Raw genomic sequence first — 24,146 nt, forward strand, 5'->3', positions numbered from 1 at the left:
TGTAGATTTTAGATACATACTGATAACATGATAAAATTAATATAAAATCTTTATAAAGGTATGCGCAGTATAAAAACTATAAATGTGTTAATCAGATCTCTGTAGATTTGATAAAGACGAAAACTGAATATTATTATTAAGTATCTACATGTAAATATGTGTGTGTAGAGACTACTCTGCTGAAAACAGCTGGAGATATTTGTGAGTTGTTTTTAAATCTATTAGTTGAGAGTTGAGTACAGTTCAGTGCAACTTGTCAACCCTATATAGGAACTATGATAGATACATATTACATATATCTAAAATACTTTTAAGAGGGTCGTGCCTTTCGTCCCAGTTATAATCGTAACTGCTTAGTCCTATGCATTAGCCCAGAAAAATGTTGAGAAATTCAGGCTATTTTACGTTCATAAAGAACAATAGTGAAAAGTAGAGTTTAGTAAAACCGAGAATATAAAAATCTGAATAAAAATATGCCAAATGTATGTAAACTGTATAGTAAACAAAGAAAAAATGTCTTGAAGTGAATATGAAATTAGTATTGCAAGAACTTTAGTCATCGATATCTGAATAATGTGTTATTTTAGTCATATGATTATCATACAGCTCTTCTAAATAATTTGACAGATTCGTTTAAGCATGTTTTAAAGTACTTCTATGACTTCTATTTCAAGAAAGAACAGCTCTTTTGATTTAAACTTAAATTTCATGACAATAAACACGTCTACTTAATTAACATTCAGGGATGTAAATGTACGAACAGTAATTAGAAACTTCGCAAAAAATGTATTTTTTCACAAAACTATTTTTAACACAATTTTCTTAGCTGTGGAAATTGCACAACTCAATGTAGTCATTGTTATTAATTAATACCGTCAATCTATATATAAATTTGGCTTGTCTGTCTGGGTGTCTGTTTGTCTGTTTGTTTGTTTGTATCCAATACACGTCAAAACGGCTGAACAGATCGGGCCCAAATTTTTTGTGGGACATCACGTGACCACAGGGAAGGTTTATGAATGATCAAAATTTCAAATATTTGTCTCCATCGAAATTTGATTTTCATTAAATTTTTGAAAATTTGAAAAATCCACGAAATTTTTCGTGTAAATCCGCGAATTATTTTTGTTTTGTTTTACGATGTACACAAAGAGAACATGTTCACAATTAATTTAGAAGATGGGCGCGAAGCGCCCTATAAGGCTAGTAACTTGAATTTTAATTTAAAGTTTGAGTATGTTAAGAATTGTGATTGTTTTTACGATTTTTATGATTTATTAAGATTTCAGATTTATAAAGTTTGTTAATGGTAAAGAATGGTTGATATCCTAATTAGACCCTGGATTGTAGATTTCTTCACAATAGGTAAATCATTTTAAAATAACTCTTCTCAAAACGAACTAATGCCAATTTATGACGATCTCAATAATATTATCAAAATAAAATTAATTTCTATAAAACTCACCATGAAGAACTTATAATTTTATTAAAAGGTGATTATATTAACTACAAACTGTTGAATAAAGCTTTAACAGAAAAGTACAGTATTAAAAAAACTAGAAATATCAACAATATTAAGTTATAAGATCTCTGTTTGTATGTCCGATCATAACTCATGAACCCCTTGACCGATTTGTCTCAAATTTATTATTGGGGAACTCGGGAAAACCACGGGAATGTTGTTAGCTTAGTTTTGCGATATTAAGCTGAGTAGGCCTACTTTCAAAGGAAAAAAGAGCTAAAATTTACGATAACGCGCTGTTAAACTGTGGGAGTAACTGAAGTACCCTGGGCAACGCTGTGTTCTCAAGCTAGTAAAACAAAAGATTTAAAGTCTAGTTTGATTTTTTTTCAAAATTAACGAGTTTTTAAAATATTCCTTTTTATTTCAGTTTACTACAGCCTGCTGTACTGTACTGGACTTTACACAGTATCTATTTACTTTCTATTGATGCAGTACATTTCAACCCAGACATCTGTACAACCAACAGGAGTCGTTTTTGTATAAAGGTAAATAAACATTAAGCATTACTCGGACAATGATTTTAAAAAAATTGTTGTGAAAACAAAGAATCTTTAAAGTCGGCAAAAAAACTAGAAAGGATTTCTAGCTGAAGTTTAGAATAAGTTTACAGATTCTTTAGAATAAAAGGATAATCTAGATCATATAAAGATCAAAAACATTAAAAACTAGATATTTGCATAATCATTGAATACACTTAATTATATAAGCTTGTTTTTATGTGTGGAGGAAGGAGTTCAGATGCGTGAAGCATGATGAATTTATCAGATGAAGAGGAAGAAGCTCTACATTGTGCTAGGTAAATAAACAAAACAATATTGATAATAAAAATATATTTTAAACAGAGAACTCTGTTGAATAGGAGACGACATTTAAGCTATCTTATGCGTATTTGATGTTGTAAAAAGCAATTAGTTTTTTTTAATATAGTTGCTTGAAAATCAACTTTTTAAGGGAATTGGGTCTGAGTACACTGCACAATTTCTGTCTAAGAGTTGTCTTGCGTTTTTAAAGTTGCATATGCCAGTCTAAAAGTTGCATGATCTGTGCCGGTACAACACGTACTGAATATGCATTCAGTCGTACTATCCAGTCAGGCTATACCCAGTGTAAAGTCGACCCAGCACGTAGCCTGGCAAGATGACATTGTGTGTGGGTCCTGCACACTGTATGTATCTAATGCATAATAATAAGATAAAATACAATACAGTGCGAGTGACGTCAGAACAGTCCAACCATAAAATATACACTGAAGTGCTTTCTCCAAACAAATACCTTAGCTTTGTTTAATCTTGTTCTGTTTCATTATTTTCTACTAAACTAATTTCGGAGATTTGACAATTTTTAAATTTGTTAACATATGATTTTTTAGGTCTCAAACTCTTCCAGACATCAAAAGGTGAGCACATGAGGGGTTGGAGGGATGTTTTTTTTTCTGGCTTGGGAAAAGTTGAAAATGCTGTTTTATACTTATTGTCTTAAATTGGAACTTTCTATCGTTACGTTTTTTTTTACTTTTTGTTCAAGATAATTACTATAATCCATTTATTTTTATTTTTAGATTAAACGGCAGCCATGCTTCAGCTTGGTCTGAAGAATCTCAGGTAATAGAAAAATTGGATTTTAGTAGAATATAGTGGAATATAATGGAATATAGTGGAATATAATGGAATATAGTGGAATATAATGACATATATTTGAATACAGTGGAATGTATTAAAAAGTAGTGGAATATAGACGAATATAGAGGAATATAATGGAATATAGTGGAATATAGACGAATATAGACGAATATAGAGGAATATATTGGGAAATATTTAATGAAATATATCAAACTTTGTTGAACTAAAGTGGAATATAATATAATGGCTTTTGTGGAGTATAGCGGCTTATGGGATACAGTGGTCTGCAGAAATAACAATAAAGTATAGGAGATTTTATATTACAGCTTAAATATAAATGCCGCAACTTGTAACAGCGTGTCATTACGTAAACTGTTGCTCAGCATCTGAACTGTTACAACAGCCTTAAATTCACTAAAATAAGATATGTCAAGTGGTGCATTGTCTAAAGAATTTAACCCTGAAATTTATTTAATAAAAATAGTCCTTCCATTTATCAAATTTTCCACGGCATATGAAAAGGAAAGAGGTATCTAACGATTGTTTTTAAAGTATTGAAATATCCGCTGACCGCTGTATTGTGAAATATTGTGACTTATAGTGATATAAAGTGGAATATATGGGAACATTTTGGAAATAATGGCATTTTTTAGAATATAATGGAAGATAATGGAATATAATGGAATATAGCATAATATTGTGATATAGTGGATTATAGTGAAAGATAGTGGAATATAGTGGAATATAGTGGAATAAAGTGGAATAGAGTGGAATAAAGTTGAACACTGTGGGATATCGTTTAATAAGGTGGAATACAATGAAATTTAGTGGAATATAGTGGAGTACAGTGGAATATGGTGAAATATGGTGAAATATACAGTGGAATATAGTGAAATATAATGGAATATAGTGAAATATAGTGGAATATAGTAAAATATAGTGGAATATAGGGGAATATAGGGGAATATAGTGTAATACAATTGGGTATGTAGTGGAATATTGTGGAATATAGTGTAATATAGTGGAAAATGGTGGAATACAGTGGAATATAGTGGAATAGTGGAATAAATTGGAATAAAGAGAAATAAAGAGGAATATAGTTAAAATTGAATATATTATAAATATATTTGTTGTTGCTAAGGGTGTTGAAACCAAGGTTGGAAGAGCCTGGATGGATATGCTGGATTTAGAACAAAATACCCTCGTAGAACGAGTTCATCATTTAGGCACATAAACATAAAACAGAACACAATATACATCTATAAAAATAGAATAATCTTCTACAGGAAATGATTCAAGGGGTTCGGGTAGGTAGGACAACCTTCCGTTAACAAAAAACAAGTTTTTGAAAAATAACGGAAGATTCTTTAAACGAAATAAGGTTGAGAATTAAATTAAAGGTGATTTCCAAGTCTAATTAATCTCAAATGTTCTGAAATTCTGCTTATATTCACTAAACATTCTAAATTATAATATTGTCAGTTTATAGCTACACTGTATTTCCATCAGCCAAAACCGAACTTCCTCATAAGTATTTCTGATTTTAATAGGCAGTTCAAATTCTTTAATTATGGGATGGTTTATTCCTCTATAAGAAACATAGACTAGATCTACACAGACTGCTCATAAGCTTTCACTGGATAGGTTAAGCAGGCATGCTACATTTCCATGAAAGGTTTTTGACTGCCATCTAACGGCCACTTGTTGCATATTATACCCAGGTTTTTGACTGCCATCTAACGGCCACTTGTTGCATATTATACCCATATTCAGGGTTTAAGTTTTACAAATTTTAAAGAAATACTCTCACTTTTAACATAAAATTTATTAATTTAGTCAATTTTTTATTTCGTTACCAAAGGATCCTTAAATATCCCTGAATGCAAACGTCTGTTTATTAATCGCATACACAATGGAACCTGCAGTGGAAAATATCTCATATTTTAGCCTTTAATATATCTCTGTACTCTCTTATATCTCATAAGGAAGTTCAGCGCAAAAGAATTATAATGTAAAGATAGTTATTTCAGAGGTGTTTGCATTTTTTGTACTGCAGTTTACTGTCTTTGGGCTGTAAAGTAAACACAAAACTGATAGCATGGGATCCATCTTTTACATAAAAAATCAATGAAATATTCTGGTCATAGGAAACTATTATGTGAATTATCCAAATTATCATATTTAGAAGCTTTATCCTCCTCGGATACTAGAGGAACATTGATGCATCTATTCTTGTTTACATACACCGGCAAGAATGAACTGGTTTCCATATCTATGCAGAGAATACGCAACAGCAATTAACTTTCCTTGTCGTATTACCTTGATTCAGCGTATATTAACATGCAGTACACAAAACACTACTTGAAGTCAACATTGTTATACATAATATTAGAGCGTTTATAATTCTAAATTGAGATTTAAAGGACAAATAAGAAAATGTTTAAAAATGAATCATTTAAAAAAAATGTAAAATACCAGATTTTTCGAGAATTATGTGGCGTTCTGCGCATGAAAGGAAAAGTTCCGTTCTAAGGTAGGTCGATTGACAGTACGTTAACGATATATTGTCAAATGGCCCTACTCACTACCTTAGAACATTTCCTTCCTCGTAGCATGCAGAATATCATGTACATGCTTGTAGAAATACAGTGTACTTTTTGATTAATGTTTTTTTTGTCGGGGTTCATTTCTACCAACTTCAGTTCCTGTAAAGATTTTAGCACTGCCCAAACTAAATTATTCTTAAAGTTTACAATATAAGTAACTTTGTTTACGATCTAATATGTTGTGATTTCCAGAGAAAAAAGTTGAACTTCAGCAAGACGAAATATCCTGCCTCAAGGTATACTCAAGAACACATTGAAATGTTTAAACATTAATCCAGATGGGCTACTTTTTTTTTGGGGGGGGGGTATTCTTTTATTGTAGAAATTCATGCATTACCTTTAGAGATGAGAACGGGGAGTGTTATATATATATTTCATAAATTCATATTTCCAAGATATTAATAGCATAAGGTGCTGTGGAGGTCAAGATGATAATATTAATAAGAGTTTATTTGAATATTTAGGCTACCCTTGCTGAGTGTATCAGAAGAATTGGTTCCATTGAGACCTCTAAAGAAAAGGTGAAAATAAAAACTGAAATGGATTTTTAGCATAAACTTCTTATTTATTTAAATAGTGCCATTAGCAATTAATCCTTAATTCAATCCTTATTTTGATAACGATAGTAAGATTTAGAATTAATAACTACCTAATTCCATCCTTATTTTGATAACGATAATAAGATTAAGAATTAATAACTACCTTGGAATTTTACTGATTAGTTGTGACGTAGAAATTCCCACGTCACTTTCCCTCTGTAGGTATAAACCTACCGGAATCCATGTACAAAAAAATCCTTACTAATTTACGAATTCATTGTCAGCTTTGATCTTAATAATAAAGGGGAAGTTTTGATTTTCAAAATATGGTCGAGATTCACATCTAATGAAAACATTGAAGATCTACATTGATAAATTAAAATAGGGGGAAATATTTCATATCTAATGTTAAATATATGGTTTGATTATCTTAAACCATATTTTCAAAACCACAGGATTTGGAAAAACACATTCAGAGCTGAAAACTTTAGAATGGTGGATATCAAGATTAATGCTGAAACTCCTGGTTTTACTAAACCCAAGATTATCTTAAAACACATTCGATATACATTGGTTAAAAATTTAACCAATCAGTGAAGATGCACGCTTTAACTTATTAAAGATTTCTGGTGTTGATGGTGTCATATTAATTGAACTAGACATCGATTGAACGAACGTAAGTTTTGGATTATTGTTTATAAAGTCACATATTCAGCCTGCTTATAATTCATCAATTTTTATGAAAGGGTCAACTTTAATTTTACGGCTCTCACTCACATATGCTTTTCTGTAGCCCTTTACATGTGCATTTTAGCACTATATAGCACTTGTTGTTAACTTTGGGTTTTAAGAAGTAATCGGCAAAATTCTCATCGATTATTGCTCGAGGCATTGAGATCTTTCAATCGCAGTGACAGTCCAATTACCTTGCAAGTACTACTTTATCTCTCCTTGAAACAAACTAGCAAAAACAGCATTGTTTCTAAAATATCGACATTTTATTATACTGTTATGTTAGTAACAATTAGTATTTAAACTAGAGATAGTAAAAACATTTTTGAAAATGAAAAACTTAACTTAAACTTAAATTCTATGAGATGAAAAAAAAGGACAAAGGTGCAGAAAATAATTATGACTTGTAAAAGTTTCTATTTTCTGCTGTGAAAAAAGTAGGAGTACAATTGTAATCTATATAATAAAGCTCTTAGTTCATTTATGTGTTTGCTATGGCGGGCCAAATGGCTGAATCAATTGGGCTGAATTTTAGTGAGGAAACTTATGGATACCCTTGGGGATGACATAAGCTAAATAAATTTCAAGTTTTTTGTTTAATGCGATTTTTAAATTTCCATGGGCAACGCCGGGCACTTCATCTAGTTTGTAATAAAAAGAAAGATTAAATGAATAAAGTAAATTAAATCCAAAGTTTAAAAAAAATGTTCTTTTACTACCTCCAAACTCAAGCCTTCGTAGCTTGGCATTTAAGAATAATTGTTTTACTTCGCTATCCCTGATAGCGCCCATCCGATTAGGATGAATGTGCATTCTAGATAGATTTTTCATTCGGACTTCTGTCATGGTGGCTCTTGTTCAAGTATACAATTTTCTTAGTGCACTGAATGAACAGCCAACTATTTTTTTTGTTCGTCCCTCTTCAGTTTAAGATTTGAAAAGTGTGAAAGCTTTGAGTTCTAGGGGGCGTGCCCCCCTTTGCAGGTCTGGGGGGTGGCACTACCCCCCTTGCCCCCCTTTATTTTTGTATTTTTGTTATGCTCTAATAGCCGGCTTGTAAACAGCTGACTTTAATTCAATCGGATATTAGTTCAATCGATATAGCATTGTATCTGCAATTGTTATCAAACGGAACTTTTATACAGTAGGGATATCCAAAAAGAGGATTATAAGAATAAAATCAAAAGTGTGTACATTGGATAATCAGATTAAGCGATTGTTATTAGGGTTATCTCATTCTAAAGTTTTCAGCTCAGTTCTAATAAAGTTGACAGATAATTGCTGCATATATCAAAGACTGTCTGAACAAAAAAAATCCACCAATCTGAAAGATTTGTTTCTCTAGGTTGATCTCAGTCCTGCTCCAGACTCCGCAGTATCTAGGATACCACAGAGAACCCTTACCCAGGTAAACTTTACCATTTGTATGTGGGTAATGCACAAATTTTAAACCTGCATAAAACTGATCTCATAAACGTTTTATTTATTTTTTACTTTGAGAATTAGCAATCATTATATTATAGATCAAATAATAAGTAAAACTATATACATTACACAACATTCGGCCAACTGGACTTTATCCTTGCCAGGTGTAATTTTCTTTATCTTTTTTTTCAGCTTTAAAGACATTGACTTGTTATGTTTACCAATTAGGAAAGTTAAAATTTATGGAGTTTGCCAACCCTTGCTTGATGAAGTTGTTGTTAAGGTGATAGTACGAAGAGATGGTGTATCCAGTAGACCAACCAATTCAAATAGAAATCTGGAACCAGGCACAGACATTAAAACTCCCAAACTTCACCAGAGAAAAGGGTAATTATAATAATATGAAATAGGTGAGTTGCCAGAGGAAGTTTAAAAAATGCCAACAAATGTTTAGCCTATGTCACCCCTGGGATTCCTGGAACCCATTAATAAATCTAAGTCAATTTGATCCAGCTGGTTGGCCAGATAGCAAACATATACATATATATATATACATATTATATGTATAGGGAACATCTATATATAAATTTGGCTTGTCTGTTTGTCTGTTTGTCTGTTTGTCTGTCTGTTTGTATCCAATAAACGTCAAAACGGCTGAACCGATTGGGCCCAAATTTTTTGTGGGACATCTAGGGACCCAGGGAAGGTTTATAAATGATTGAAATTTTAAAAATTTGTGTTTAAGAGGTTTTTAATTTTGTAAAAAAATTTTAATTTTTGAAAATCCGCGAATTTTTTTCATCTTTGTTTTGAATTGTAAACAATTCGAACATGTTCCTAATTTAAATAGAAGATGGGCGCAAAGCGCCCTAAAAGCCTAGAAAGATATGAATTTCTAGTATGTGTAAATATTAATATGAGCGAATAGTATGCAGATATAATTGCAGGAAACATTACCAGAACACACATGAAACATGAGCAAACAATTCTGAAATGACTTTAACCAGATTGTGAGTTGGTATTGTTTTAGTAACTGCATTTTGAGCAATCAAATCTACAAAATAAAGATTGTTTGTTTCCAGGAACTCAATTGGATGCCGCGCAAATGGTTCTCTTGGTCGTCTTCACAAACAGTGGAGATCCTCGAATGATTTTGATGCGCCCTTATCAGTTTACAAAAGACCAGGAACAGGTAGAACCAGAAACATAAATCACACATGAAAAGTTGCATCAACTTTCAAAACTGGATTGACTTTGATTTTTCCTCACCAACTTACCCAATATTTTTTGTAGCTTTAGTTTTTAAACTGGCAAAATTCTCATTTAACTTTGTGTGAGAGTTTGTAAACTATAACCACTGTGATTAAAGCGTACTTTAATTAAACATGTAATTACAGCCCATGGGAAAATATGTAAAGTGTAAAATTTTAGATGGTTATTCTGTTGCCTTCAGACTATTTTCCAAGGCCATTTACAATCTAAATGGAATTTTATGTTTCAGTAAGAATTTTATATTCGCAGGTTGTTCCCAATAGTGAAAACCATGCAGTATAAACTGTAATTTAAAGAAGCAATTTTTTCTTCTAATTTTACAAAAAAAAATATTCGCTTATAATAAATTAAGGATCTTCACTAAGCTTCAGATCACCTTCATCCACTCCGTGTTCATCTACACCGTACTCAGCCACACCATACTCCTCACAACATAATCTCAACAGGTTATCGTAGACTATTGATATTTGATATATGTTCTAGGAGCATTTTTTCTTTAGACATTTTCTTGTTTTTATTTGTAAGTTATGAAGATATATGAAAATCAATCAAAAACCAATATTTACGTTTTTAGAACAAAGAAGTCAACCCAACAACAAATACAAAAACTTAGCCAGATGATTAGCACTGCAGATGCTATCAGATTAGAATTCACAGCATAAACATATTTTTCTATTTTATTTAACTAATAGAGGTTCCCCTTGTTTCAAAGAACCTTGAATTGAATTCTTGTAAAATATTGATAAATGTTTTGCCAGGCTTGGCATTCCTCCATCCGGCCCTGTTTGTTCTGAAGATGGGTCCATCAGGAAATCTTCATAAATATAAATAATTTTTCATTTTTTAGTTTTGGAGGGCGGAAAAAACTTGTTTTTTTATCTCTAACTTCAAAAACATTTTTTAGAACACAATCTGACTAGCTTATATTTTCCAGAAATCTTCTTAGCATTTTGATTGTTTGCAATTTGGAATAAAGTTGGAAAAGTATGTCGAGCTATAAAAAGAATTTGACTGCGAGTCCCTAGCACCAAACTAAAAAAAAGACACACCCCCCCCACATATACTGAAACTTTAACTGTTCCCTTTTTGGTAAAGAGTTTATACTGCTTTGAAAAAACACTTGATGGTCCCAAAGATCAGGTAGTCATAGATGGATAAGTGACGCGGATAGCCCTGCCTATCTTGCTTGAAAGATTTACAGTAAGCTGCATAAAGCTGTATGTTTCGAGTTTATCAATCAATCGAGGTGTAGAATTTGGGGTTGTTAGTTGTATGTTTCCGCAGTGTATCCACTATCCAGTGGTTCCAGGGAGGGAGAGTGGCTTGAAATCAGGAACAGTAATAATGGATATACAAATATTTTTGTTCTGTTAGCCAAATTATGCTATTTTACATGAACGTTGCAGCATGTCTGTATACGTGAAAACTCTGGATCTATATCTACTGATCTGTGGATGGTGCTCAGTTTTGAAAATATATTTTGATATATTTTATATCCTTTTAAATTTCTCCGGTGGACTGTTCAGACAGGAACTGTTTCCTTGCAGGGCTTGCTAAATTTTTCTTTATCTTTATGAACTGGGTCAGCTCAAAAAATGTCTAAAAATATTTGTACATATAGAATCTATAAATTCTTTTTTTTGTATAAACTAAAACGCTTAAATTTACCAGTTTTTTTAGTAAGAAACAGATCAGAAATATTATGGCAAATCATCTTTTTAAAGTATCTCTATGATTTATGAAAATTTTGCCATATTAGTATCTCAATAAAAGGTCGCCAGGCAGTTATTCCCCAACCTTCTTCAATTCCAATTTCATATATTCCAGATGGAATAAATCCTCCACCTTCAAAACATCTCAGGTACAGTTGTACATGCATTAATAAAATATTAACAGACACTTCTCCAATTATTCATCTTATTCAGAAACCATATCAAATGAAATATTAATTTAGTATTAATTTAGTTTGGTTGGAAACCAAGCTCAAGTTGCAGAAATTCAATATTCATAATAGTTTTCGAGCATGCTGATTATCATACAAATGCAAATAACTGAAAATAATACTCAATTAAGAATAAAGACCATACAGTCACAAAAAATAGAAACGAAACAAAATCTTTCTACAGATTGGAGTGGGTGTATGGATACAGGGGACGAGATGCCCGATGTAATCTCTCAATCCTTCCAACCGGAGAAATTATTTATTATGTAGCAGCAGTTGTTGTCCTTAACAATTTACAAGAACAGTTGCAACGACATTATTTAGGTGAGGATAACAGTGTTCTCCCAAAATCTACACGATGAAGAAAAGTAAAGTATGAATGCAGTGATCTGACATTTTTTCTATGGGTGTAAAACTGGAAGATGTTGCGAGCAGGAATTTTCTTAATAAATGATTGTAGGGCGTAAGGTGTAATATGATCGCTTAGTTATTCATAAGGACCTGGTCTTGATTCTAATATATTTGTATTATTTAAGTTTAGAAAATTTTATTGTATGTCCCTAGTCAAACTTTTTGAGGCTTCCTCATTATAAAAAAAAACTCTAAACCTAATGGTTAGGGTGCAAGTAAGGATTTAAAAAAATCTAAAATTACGGTAGAAGTTTTTAGAAAATTAGTTATACTTAATTCTGAAAAATATTAACATGTGACACATATTATTACATTCATTTTTCAAGGGCTTTTTAAATACATAAACGTTAGCCTTGTTGCTTAATTATGTAGGAAGTTATTAAACCATTTCTGATTATTTTGAAACACTGACCTGCCGTTTTACTGTCCTGTTTTTTAGCTAAATTTGTTCACAGCTATAAAGTTAAAAAAGTGAAGAAGTTTTAGCGTTCTCATGTACAAGCCGTTTTAAAGTTATTTAAAAAAGGCTAACTCCCCCCCCCCCCATCATGACATTGTTAGGGTTTATAAGATTCTAACAGAAGGACCCTAAAAACTTGAAATAGGATGACCAATGAACAATCCAATGAACATGTAACCCAGCAAATGTGTAGTGTAAATACACCCATTAATTAATACGTTGACTTTCAAGCTACTAGTAAAACAGAGCTGAAAACTTTAGAATGGTGGACATCGAGATCAATGCTTGATCTCCTCTTTTTCTTAATCTCCAGATTAAATAACGCTTGTTCTCCTCATGTAATTAATCTGCAGATTAATTAATCGATCGGGATTAAGGATATCCCATTCTAAAGTTTTCAGCTGTTTTATAACAACATCAAACAAGCATAAGATTTCTTAAATGTCTTCTTCCTAATCCTCAGTTTATGGGTCCCACAGTCTAATTTCTTTAAATTATCCCCATCCAGCAAACAGTAAATTACCCCTTTATAGAAAGAAAGACAAAGTAGGCTGGGCAGGAGCAGTTTGTATCAGTGTATTTACTATTTATTCTTCAATATTTCAGGTCATACAGAGGAAATCAAATGCATAGCAATTCATCCAAATAGAATGATTGTAGCCTCAGGTAAAAAAATGATTTTTTTAAATAATATTTTATCCCAAAAATATGGTGTAGAAGTTAAATATTATTATTTTTATTAAACTCGATCAGGCGCAAGAGGGAAGGAAAGGGCTTCTTTTAAGACCCTGATTATATGATTTTAAAAAGATTTTTTTTTTACTTAATTGGCCAATGCCAAAATTTGTACAATTAACTATACTCAGGGCAAGGACCTGGTGTTTATAAAAGAGAAGGGGATCCTCATATCCAGGTATTTAAGTCAAGCAAAGAAACACTGATATTTTCGCAACCTTAGTCCAAATTTAATGAATTTAAGCCGCGTCTCGAATCCACCAAAAAACCGTTTTCAATTGAGCACAGGCTTAAATCTTGAAGCATTAAATACAATTTTAAGTGGAACCAACCACTTTTAAGCCGCAGCTCAAATTCTTTAAATTCCGCCTCTGCAAACCTAAATGTTTTGTCAAAATTAAGAGTCTCTTTACAGCAGAAAACTTAACTGCCCATTCTTAAAAGCCATATTTCAGTGATTATGCTGAATATTTGTCGCAATAAATACAATAAATATTTGCACATTTTAGTAATGCTCTTCTCAGAAAATTGTATTATAGGTTTTTTTTGTATTATGCTGCATTTTTAGGTACTTACCTTGGTAACAAACACATAAGGAAATAAAAGAAATATCAACCAATTAATTCATAAGTTCCATTTGTATCCATTGGCCTCTCCCATTAATCCTAGGCTTTAATTTCAGGTTTGGAATGCTGTGAGTCTACAAACTCTTCATATACTGGGTAGAGGAGATTCTAGAAGAGCTGCTACAGCACTATCCTTCTCTAAGGTACAGATTTAACTCTTCATATATACTGGGTAGAGGAGATTCTAGAAGAGCTGCTACAGCACTATCCTTCTCTAAGGTATAGATTAAACCCTTCATATACTGGGTAGAGGAGATCATAGAAGAGCTGCTAAAGCACTATCCTTCTCTAAGGTACAGATTTAACTCTTCATATACTGAGTAGAGAAGATTATAGAAGAGCTGCTACAGCACTATCCTTCTCTAAGGTACAGATTTAAACCCTGAACTGTTTACTTGAGCAGGACAAAACCAGCTAATTTTGCTCTTGAAAAGTTAACCTAATAATTTTCAAGGGGGTTGGACCTTGAACGCTCATTAAATTCGACCTTGACCATTTCTTACATTAGACCTTTACCATTCATTACATTAGACCTTTACCATTCATTACATTAGACCTTTACCATTCATTACATTAGACCTTTACCATTCATTACATTAGACCTTTACCATTCATTACATTAGACCTTTACCATTCATTACATTAGACCTTTACCATTCATTACATTAGACCTTTACCATTCATTACATTAGACCTTTACCATTCATTACATTAGACCTTTACCATTCATTACATTAGACCTTTACCATTCATTACATTAGACCTTTACCATTCATTACATTAGACCTTTACCATTCATTACATTAGACCTTTACCATTCATTACATTAGACCTTTACCATTCATTACATTAGACCTTTACCATTCATTACATTAGACCTTTACCATTCATTACATTAGACCTTTACCATTCATTACATTAGACCTTTACCATTCATTACATTAGACCTTTACCATTCATTACATTAGACCTTTACCATTCATTACATTAGACCTTTACCATTCATTACATTTGACCTTTACCATTCATTACATTTGACCTTGACCATTTCTTACATTAGACCTTTACCATTCATTACATTTGACCTTGACCATTCACTTACATTCAACCTTGACCATTCATTACATTCCACCTTCACCATTCGTTACATTTGACCTTGACCTTTCATTACATTCCACCTTTACTATTCATTACATTTGACCTTGACCATTTATTACATTCTACCTTTACTATTCATCCTATTTGACCTTGACCATTCATTACATTTGACCTTGGCCATTCCTTCACATTCAACCTTTACTGTTCATTACATTCGACCTTCACCATTCATTATACCTTGACCCTTCCTTACATTCCACCTTGAGTGTTAATGCATCCTATTCTAGCTTGACCGTTCATTGCATTCAATCAGATCAACTCTGATCATTTTATATTTGTTTTCAGACGGATGGAGGAATATGGTTGGTAGGAGTAGAGGATACTGCAGAAAACAATATAACTGTCTGGGATTGGAGCAGAGAACATAAACAAATCAACACCAAGGTAGACTAGACTCAAAGTCCTAACTTTTATGTGTTCACTCCCTTTCAGAAAGCATTAATTATAATCTCTGATGGTTTTACACTCTACAGGTTAACTGAAATTCTTGTTGATAACTCCAAAGATTTTGACAGCAATTAACCAATCAGGACAACGCCATACACATCTGCTTACAACCTAGGGAAGCATATTTTTGGTTAACCATGAAGGAAAAAGATAAATTAAGACCAATGGTGCTTCAAGATCAGCAAGCAGGGAAATTACTTTTTACATTACTAGAGGATTATAGTCAATATAGATGGTATAATAATCAGACATTAGATAATTGTTTTTAAAGCTGTCTAATCTGGTTCTTCATGGTTGGGCTAAACTTAAATTTGAATTAGATTTTCTATTATAAACCTTGTAACTTTTCAGTGTTCCAGTGAAACAACGGTTTGTGCAGAATTCCATCCATTGGAGGAAGGTGTCATCATTACTTGTGGCAAAGGTTAAAACAATTTACAGAATTTCTAAACCCTTGTTGTGGAAATTCTTTTTTATTCCTTATTCATGCAGGTCATGTGAATTATTGGCAGATTGATTCAACCCTGACTTCATTAAGCCGAAGATCAGGTGTACTGGATCCAAGAGATAAACCGAAATTCTTTACTTGTCTTCAGTTCTCAAGTTCAGGTAAAACTAAAAGAAAGTTTTTAAAATATTTTGACCACATGTTTTAATGTTATATCATTAGAATTTAAAAAATGTGTATAAAAATAATCCAGTTGAAACACTGGCAAATAAACTTAATTAAAAAGGGTTTCAGTAATAATTTCCAAGTCAAGTTTGTTCTGCTAAGGTTTCAAGAAAATATAGTTCAAACTTTTAATTTTTCTATTTTCTTCAGGTGATTTGTTGACTGGAGATTCCAACGGAAACATATTTGTTTGGGGCAACAGAGGAACAGTTGTAACACAGGAAACATTTTCAATTATAAACATCTTTTTATATTAAATAACTATTGTGATGGACCATTAACTATGTCAGGATTTTTCCAGCAATGAATTGAAAATGTTGTAAGGCGATTTGGGACGCTCATGATGGTCCTGTTTTTTCGCTCTGTGTTCTCAGAGATGGAACTATTCTTTCAGGTCAAAATATTTTTAGATAGCGTGAGTATGTGCGGTTGCTCAAAATAGAATTAAGAATATTATAAAAAACAAACTTGACCATCTGCACAACCGCCTTTTGCCAAAATGAAAAACAGACAATCTCTAATTTGTCAACAGTTGATCATTTGGTGGTAACTAGTGTTTTCATTGTATTGTTACCAGGAGGAGGACGAGATGGAAGAATAGTTAAATATGACTCAGAGTTGAAATCTCCAGTTGGAGTAGAAGCAGTTGTTCCAGAACATCTGGGAGCTGTTAGGGTCATATCTCAGGGTAATAAATTAATTCTCATTAGAAATTAATAAAATTGAATAGTTACAACTTGCACATAGAGAATTTGTTTTGTGTAAAATTTTGACAAAAGTGCATACCTGATTTGAAACAATATATGGTTGATATTAAATTATGAAACAAAATTGTAAATGCTACAATTCTAAAATTGTCAAGTTCTTTTTACTCTCATGTATATAAGCACAATATTTTTCTTTAGGAGTGGGAAGTCAAGTACTTGTTGGTACAACGAAAAATTGTATACTGGCCGGTACACTTGACCTAGGGTTCAGAGAGGCCGTGCTGGGTCACTCTGATGAGGTAGCCTGTCTGGCTGGTAGACAAGGAACTGGACAGTTCATAACAGCAAGTCATGACAGGTCAAATTAAAAAAAAAAAACATTTTGTTATGTAAAATCAAAGAATATCAGCGAAGTAAAAATATTATTACAATAAAAAAGCGTTTCAAAACTGTAGATTATTTAATTTTTGAATAACTTAGAATGCTTTATATCTGGGACAGCATGAGCTTTTCTCCTGTATGGACCAGCAATGTTGGAGAGCAGGTACATATGCTCTGCATATTCTATAGAATGCAAGGATTGTTTACTGAATCTTAAGATACATAATACCCCAATTTTTGGAATTAGGAAGACGACTAAACCTGCAATCTCTGAAAGTCAGAATAGTCTTCACATTTATAACTATATTTATATATTTCAGCTTGTTGAATGTTTTTGGAAATCCGTCGTTCTTTTACAACCTTTAAATGAAATAAATAATGTTTGTTATCATTTTGAGAACATTGTTCCAAACAAATCATGTGTTACACTTATAGTTAGTTGTTATAATATCTTCTGTGTGTTTCAAACTTGTTAAAAATTTGTAAATAACCCATAACGTGCATTATTCTATGCCCACAATAGATTTGTCCTTAGATTTTGTCCTGCTATTTAGATTCAGTCTGGAGCTTTTTCTCCTGATGGGGAGATAATTGTCGTGGCAACCATTACAGCAAAATGGATTATTATAGATGCAAGAACAAGGTGATTTAGAAACATCTTTAAGTGAAAATTAAATTTTAAAATTTATAGAACATTTTCTTTTTCTATTTTTTTAAATTTTTAGATCAAAGGTTAACTATCGATTTAAAATGTTTCTTGTCCCCTAGAGAGGTGCGAAGTATAACTCAGGAAGGTTGTGATCCTCTCCTAGCGGTCAAATTTTCACCTTGCGGTCACATGTTGGCTCTTCTTGCCCGAACTGCACTTTTCCTTTATCAGGTTAAATCAATAGTTTTGCTAACTCATATAAAACTCCATCTAAAGATATTTACATGAAATTTTACCTGTCTATAACTCTGGATAGTGATAGATGTATGGTGGTAGGCGATTATATCAATAGAATGAAGATGGTAGGCGATTATATCAATATAATGAAGATGGTAGGCGATTATATCAATATAATGAAGATGACTTTCTTTTTCAATTTACATCAAACTTTAAAACAACATTGATACACAAACATGGAAACAAAGAGAAGCTGTCAATTAAAAAAGTTTCTCTTTAATCACGTGTAAACTTGAAATTCTAAAAATAATGGTTTACAGTTAAAATTTTAAGAAAAACGTCGTCTTCATTATGTTGATATAATCTCCTACCACCTTATCCTTTCCTTTCCTTTTCCTTTTATTTCTATTTTTATATTTTTTTTAGATTTGGGGAAAATATCCCCACAACCTCTACTTTTAGAGATTTTTGAATATTTTCACACTTAATTTTGTATGTTTTCGGTATATTTCATAAATAAATATTTTTTTTACTTTTTTATATATGTCAATATTTGAAGGTGAAAGATGGATATAATAGATTTGAACGACGAGGAAGGTTTGCTTGTGCTCAGTCGGCTGCATTCACCTCTATGTCCTGGTCCATAGATTCACAATATATTCAGGTTAAAATGCTATTTATTAACTTTGCATGTCTGTTTGTCTGTCCGTTTGTATCCAATAAGGGTTAAAACGTTTGAGCTCATCAGGAACAAATTTTGCGCGGTACCTTACATGACCCCAGGGAAGGTTTTCAAAATAAAAATTTAAATAGAAGATGGGCGGGAAGAGCCCTATAAGACTAGTATTCATACAAAGCTCAGAGCTGGGCTTTTATGGCGCCTTGCGCTGTTTTCCCAATACTAGTTTTATAATATCCTTCCAATAATCCAATGCTAGGGAATATATTCAACTTCTGACCCGACTTAACCATCTCTCAGGTCATGTAAGATCAAATTACAATTTTCGGTTTAATCGGTTCAGCCGCTTTGACGTTTTGTGTGAAACAATCAAAAAACAACCCAAAAAAGCAATTACAGAAAGATGTTCCCCCCCCAGCATATCCTGGTTTTCAAGTACCCCAGCAGAGATAGGGTTAAAATATGATACGTGAAGAGTCGATTGGAATTATCTGAAAGCCCCCTTTTAATGAAGTCTTAAAGGATTGTGGTACACTCAAAAAACTGAATTATTTTTCAGGTGACCAACTCTGATTTTGAGATCAATATCTGGAAGCTATTTAGTGATCATGACAAAAACAAAAAAGGCCAGAACAAGATAAAAACAGAAAATATTACATCTCCAAGGAAAAAATCAAATCCTTCAAAAGAGGATACATATCAGGAAAGATCTAAAGAAGCAGAAAAGAATGCTAGCAGAACAAGTTTAAACCTGGTCACTCCACGAGGAACTTCTCCACATGACTCCATAGAAGAAAGATCGGTATCAGATTCATTAGCAGATAAATATCTCAATGATTCCCTAGGAGATAGAGATTCTAAGGATCTTGAAGTAGATTCCTTGGCTGATAGATCTTCTAGAGATTCCCTTGATGAAAAATCATTCAAGGAAACACAGATAGAAGAAATTACAGCGTATGCACTGGAAAATGTTATTAGAATTAGGGATTTGAATGGAATCAGGTAAAGGAATTGAGTCTTTTCTACACACTCTGATTTTTTAACCCAGTCTCGTAGACCTTAGATTTTTCAAACTATGAATTCTGTTAGATCAAATAATATCAAAGGTTTACAACATCAGGTTGCAAATAAATAGGGATTAGCAAATTTAAATGAAGAAATATCTTGTTTATAATTTCAATTTTACATTTATTAAACAAACAAAAAATTATTAACACTTTTTTGTTTGAGGGATGTGAAATGGGAGTCAGGAGACTGCCTGCTGACCTGGAGTAGTATAGGGGTGTGGCAGGTAGGAGCTAATTAAGTAAAAAATGCCTTAATAAAGCTTTCAATAAATTCTTAGTCATAAAACACATATCATTGTCTGTAGTTATATAAAAAAAATATTTTAATAGATAAACATACAATTCCAGCAACTCCTTTCAAAACTTTCGTGTTTGCCTTTTTTTGTTTGAGAAGTAGAGAACTATTTATCTACAGAAAATCTACATTTTCTTGTAAAAAAATTTAAACATTTTGAGCGTATTTTTGTAGGTTCTCGACAATGGTTGTGAAAATACAGTAGGGTCTGTATCTTATGATGGATCTCTTCTAGCTGTAGGAGAGGAAGGAGGGAGAATACGGGTTTATAGGTAATAAGTAGCAATTTTTGTGTTTCTGTATGTTAGGGTGTCTGCCTGTGAGTTTGTTCCATTAAACGTCAAGAAGGCTTAACCGATCAGGCCCAAATTTTGTGTGAGACCTCATATAACCACAGTGAAGGTTTATGGATGATCAAAATTTCAAAAATTAGCCTCAATAAAAATTCGATTTTCATCAAATTTTTAAAACCACAAAATTATTTGTTTTATAATGTATACAAAGAGAAAATGTTCAATTAAAATAGAAGATTGACGTAAAGAACCCTGAAAGCCTAGTAATTAATAATAAGAATTAGAATAATAAGAATAATGATAACACTAAAATAATTATGATGATTTTAAAGTTTTTTCTCTCTCCAGGTATCCAGCAGATAAAACGGTGTGCAAATATATACAAGCTCAAGCCCACAGTGGGCCAATTACAGGAATTAGGTACATTTTACAACTTCTTCTCGGAGTGGGACTTTAGCATGTTTTTTCAAATTAAATTTTTCTTTTCATTTTCTAATTTAATCCCAGTAATAAAGAAGAATGGCTTACTATAGTTCATTTATATGATTTCTAAACTATATAGTTCATTCAGATTACAATAGTTGGGAGACTGCAGTGTCAACTCTATAGTTCAATTCAGATTACAGTAGTTGGGAGACTGCAGTGTCAACTATATAGTTCAATTCAGATTACAGTAGTTGGGAGACTGCTATATAGTTCAATTCAGATTACAGTAGTTGGGAGACTGCTGTGTCAACTATATAGTTCAATTCAGATTACAGTAGTTGGGAGACTGCTGTGTCAACTATATAGTTCAATTCAGATTACAGTAGTTGGGAGTCTGCAGTGTCAACTTGGAAAATTTATTTTTTGTTTTAGATTTATACCTGGAACCTCTAGACTGATATCTACAGGGGGACGGGATACTGCTGTTCTCCAGTGGATTATAGAAACATAAACAAATATTTATCAAAACATTTTTTTTTCATTTTTCTTTGTCATTTAAATATCATGGTATATTGTGCATTGTAGGTCAAACATTTGATTTTTCTTTTGATTTGTAAATTTATTTTTGTAAATATAAAAGTTTAAACGTTGTTTTTTACTTTCGTTATTTTTAAGATATAGACATTTCAATGATTTCTGAATGATTTTAGAACAGATAGATAGATATTCAGATCTGATAGAGTACAAGTATAGAAAAAATTTAAAGATTGATATAGTGTTATAGATTATGTGTATTAATAGATAAATAGATAAATAATTTGAATGATCAATAGATTTATAATGCACTGATATCTAAACAACTCTTAATGTTAGTCATATTTAGTCAAATATTTAGACAGCTTCCTTTTTTAAGTCTCACAACGCCTTGGTCTTTTGTTTATACCACACCAACTTACCTATCTTTTCTGTAGTCCTAGACATATACATTTTAAAATCGTTCCTAGCATAAGCTTAACAGAATTAATTAGCAAAATACTGTATGTTTTTTGAGTCAAATAGATAGATAGATTGACAGGTAGATAAATATAGATCTATTTAGAAGGATTTATCATTGGATTGCAGGGAAAGTTGGATAATAGTCGATGGATAGATAGATATTTAAATTAATTGATTGATTAATTGATCAAAGATTAATAGATTGATAGATTGATAGATTGATAGATTGATAGATTGATAGATTGAAAAATTAATAGATTGATCTTTGATAGTTTGAAAGATTGATAAATTAATAGATTGAAAGTTTGATAGATGGATAGATTGGTAGATAGATAGATTGATAGTTAAATAGATTGATAGATTGGTAGATAGATAGCTTTTATTTATAGTTAAATGCAATGTTTAAAGGAAGTCTTCCTATTACAATGTTGAATAAAATACCTGACTTGCACACCTCACTATTCATGCTTCATTCAATCCTTTATATAATACCTAGTGCAGTAGCTTACATTTTTACATTATTTAAGATGACAGTAAGCATTAAGTGACCCTCCATGCTAGGAGGGCAATTCCCGATTTACAACGGTACCCTTTAAACCGGTGACTGCTCATCAAGAGGGCGATTTTAAAGAATTTGAGCCGCGGCTCAAATATGGTTTGTTCCACTTAAAATTGTATTCAATTTTTCTAGATTTAAGCCGGGGCTCAATTGAAACCGGTTTTTTGGCAGATTTAGGCGGTGGCTCAAATTAATTAAATTCGGACACAGGATAGAGAACTCACTCTCTTAATTCCGAATATTGATGTTCGAATTTTCGTAAATTCAGAGTGTACGCTAGCGTACAGTGTGAACTAAACTCTGTTTACTTGTGTCCCTTCAAAATACCGAAAATATTTTACGCCCCAAAAAAAATGCGAATAAAAAATTTATATTCTGCCACTTATAGAAAGTAAAAATTATTATTTTTTATATATTTATTATAATTCTTCCAATAAAATCAATTTCCTAGGTCAGTCAAAAGTTTAAAGGGTCCGGTATTGTTGTGACTTAAAATTACTCAAACAGTCCTTTTCATGAAACTAGAGAATTGAAGAGCCAATTGTGCGTGCTGACACGGAATAATGTGCGTGCTGACACGGATTAATGTGCGTACTGACACGGATTAATGTGCGTGCTGACACGGAATAATGTGCGTGCTGACACGGAATAATGTGCGTGCTGACACGGATTAATGTGCGTACTGACACGGATTAATGTGCGTGCTGACACGGAATAATGTGCGTGCTGACACGGAATAATGTGCGTGCTGACACGGATTAATGTGCGTGCTGACACGGATTAATGTGCGTACTGACACGGATTAATGTGCGTGCTGACACGGATTAATGTGCGCGCTGATACGGGTTAATATAATGTGTGTGCTGACACGGATTAATGTGCGTGCTGACACGGATAATGTGCGTACTGACACGGATTAATGTGCGTGCTGACACGGAATAATGTGCGTGCTGACACCGAATAATGTGCGTGCTGACACGGATTAATGTGCGTGCTGACACGGAATAATGTGCGTGCTGACACAGATTTATGTGCGTGCTGACACGGAATAATGTGCGTGCTGACACATATTAATTATAAATTGTTAAGTTATGTGACTATAACATCATGTTTCCATCCAGCTAATTTTTTGTTGCATAAATCTTGATGGGTCAACGGTACCCACTGGGTTTACTTGACAGCAAGGTACGAGTAATCGTGCATAGAGTTGCAATTACACTGGACAGGTAGATTCTTGTACTGGTTTGGATCATGCAATGATTGGGTCTATGAGGGAAAGTGGAATCCAAAATATTTGAAAAATTAAGGTGTTCGTTTGCAAGTATATAAATAGATACAATACATCATTCGTAGCTGAGAGTAGTGTGCGGATTTATTTTTATGACTTTGCAACCTTGTTTATTAAATTATCTATGTGTTAAGGATTACGGGTGAGCTTTTTAAAAAAACAGCTCCAAGCTATCCAAGCTCTCATGCCGCAGTAGTTTTACATGATTTTGTTAAACTCTGTTATTATTTATTATTTCTGCAGAAAATATATGAATTGAATTGAATTGAATTGAGTTGAATTGAATTGAATTGAATTGAATTGAATTGAATTGAATTGAATTGAATTGAATTGAATTGAATTGTTACCTATAGCTCTGGCCAGGTCAAACACCTAGACCAAATTGCCTGATTTTTTTTA

The 24,146-nt window shown here is 32.4% G+C and overlaps 1 protein-coding gene across 1 annotated transcript; it reads left to right on the forward strand.

Moving 5' to 3' along the window:
- Positions 1 to 1,259: 1,259 nt before the first annotated feature.
- On the forward strand, positions 1,260 to 21,555 carry LOC111713496 (echinoderm microtubule-associated protein-like 2). The gene is made up of 34 exons (XM_023488367.1): positions 1,260 to 1,365; positions 1,893 to 2,010; positions 2,252 to 2,321; positions 2,895 to 2,921; positions 3,084 to 3,126; positions 4,286 to 4,370; positions 5,943 to 5,986; positions 6,215 to 6,271; positions 8,367 to 8,429; positions 8,730 to 8,833; positions 9,529 to 9,638; positions 10,071 to 10,164; positions 10,477 to 10,527; positions 11,478 to 11,579; positions 11,845 to 11,984; positions 13,138 to 13,197; positions 13,398 to 13,444; positions 13,949 to 14,035; positions 15,336 to 15,434; positions 15,849 to 15,921; positions 15,990 to 16,106; positions 16,321 to 16,391; positions 16,495 to 16,564; positions 16,748 to 16,858; positions 17,076 to 17,235; positions 17,358 to 17,421; positions 17,813 to 17,901; positions 18,027 to 18,138; positions 18,704 to 18,808; positions 19,383 to 19,825; positions 20,054 to 20,114; positions 20,360 to 20,457; positions 20,827 to 20,898; positions 21,337 to 21,555. Exons 3-34 carry the CDS (start codon positions 2,275 to 2,277, stop codon positions 21,413 to 21,415), a joined length of 2,985 nt encoding a protein of 994 aa, XP_023344135.1. The 5' UTR covers positions 1,260 to 1,365; positions 1,893 to 2,010; positions 2,252 to 2,274; the 3' UTR covers positions 21,416 to 21,555.
- Positions 21,556 to 24,146: the final 2,591 nt, after the last annotated feature.

The sequence above is a fragment of the Eurytemora carolleeae genome, unplaced genomic scaffold (assembly GCF_000591075.1).
Source record: "Eurytemora carolleeae unplaced genomic scaffold, Eaff_2.0 scaffold29, whole genome shotgun sequence".
Taxonomy (NCBI): Eukaryota; Metazoa; Arthropoda; class Copepoda; order Calanoida; family Temoridae; genus Eurytemora; species Eurytemora carolleeae.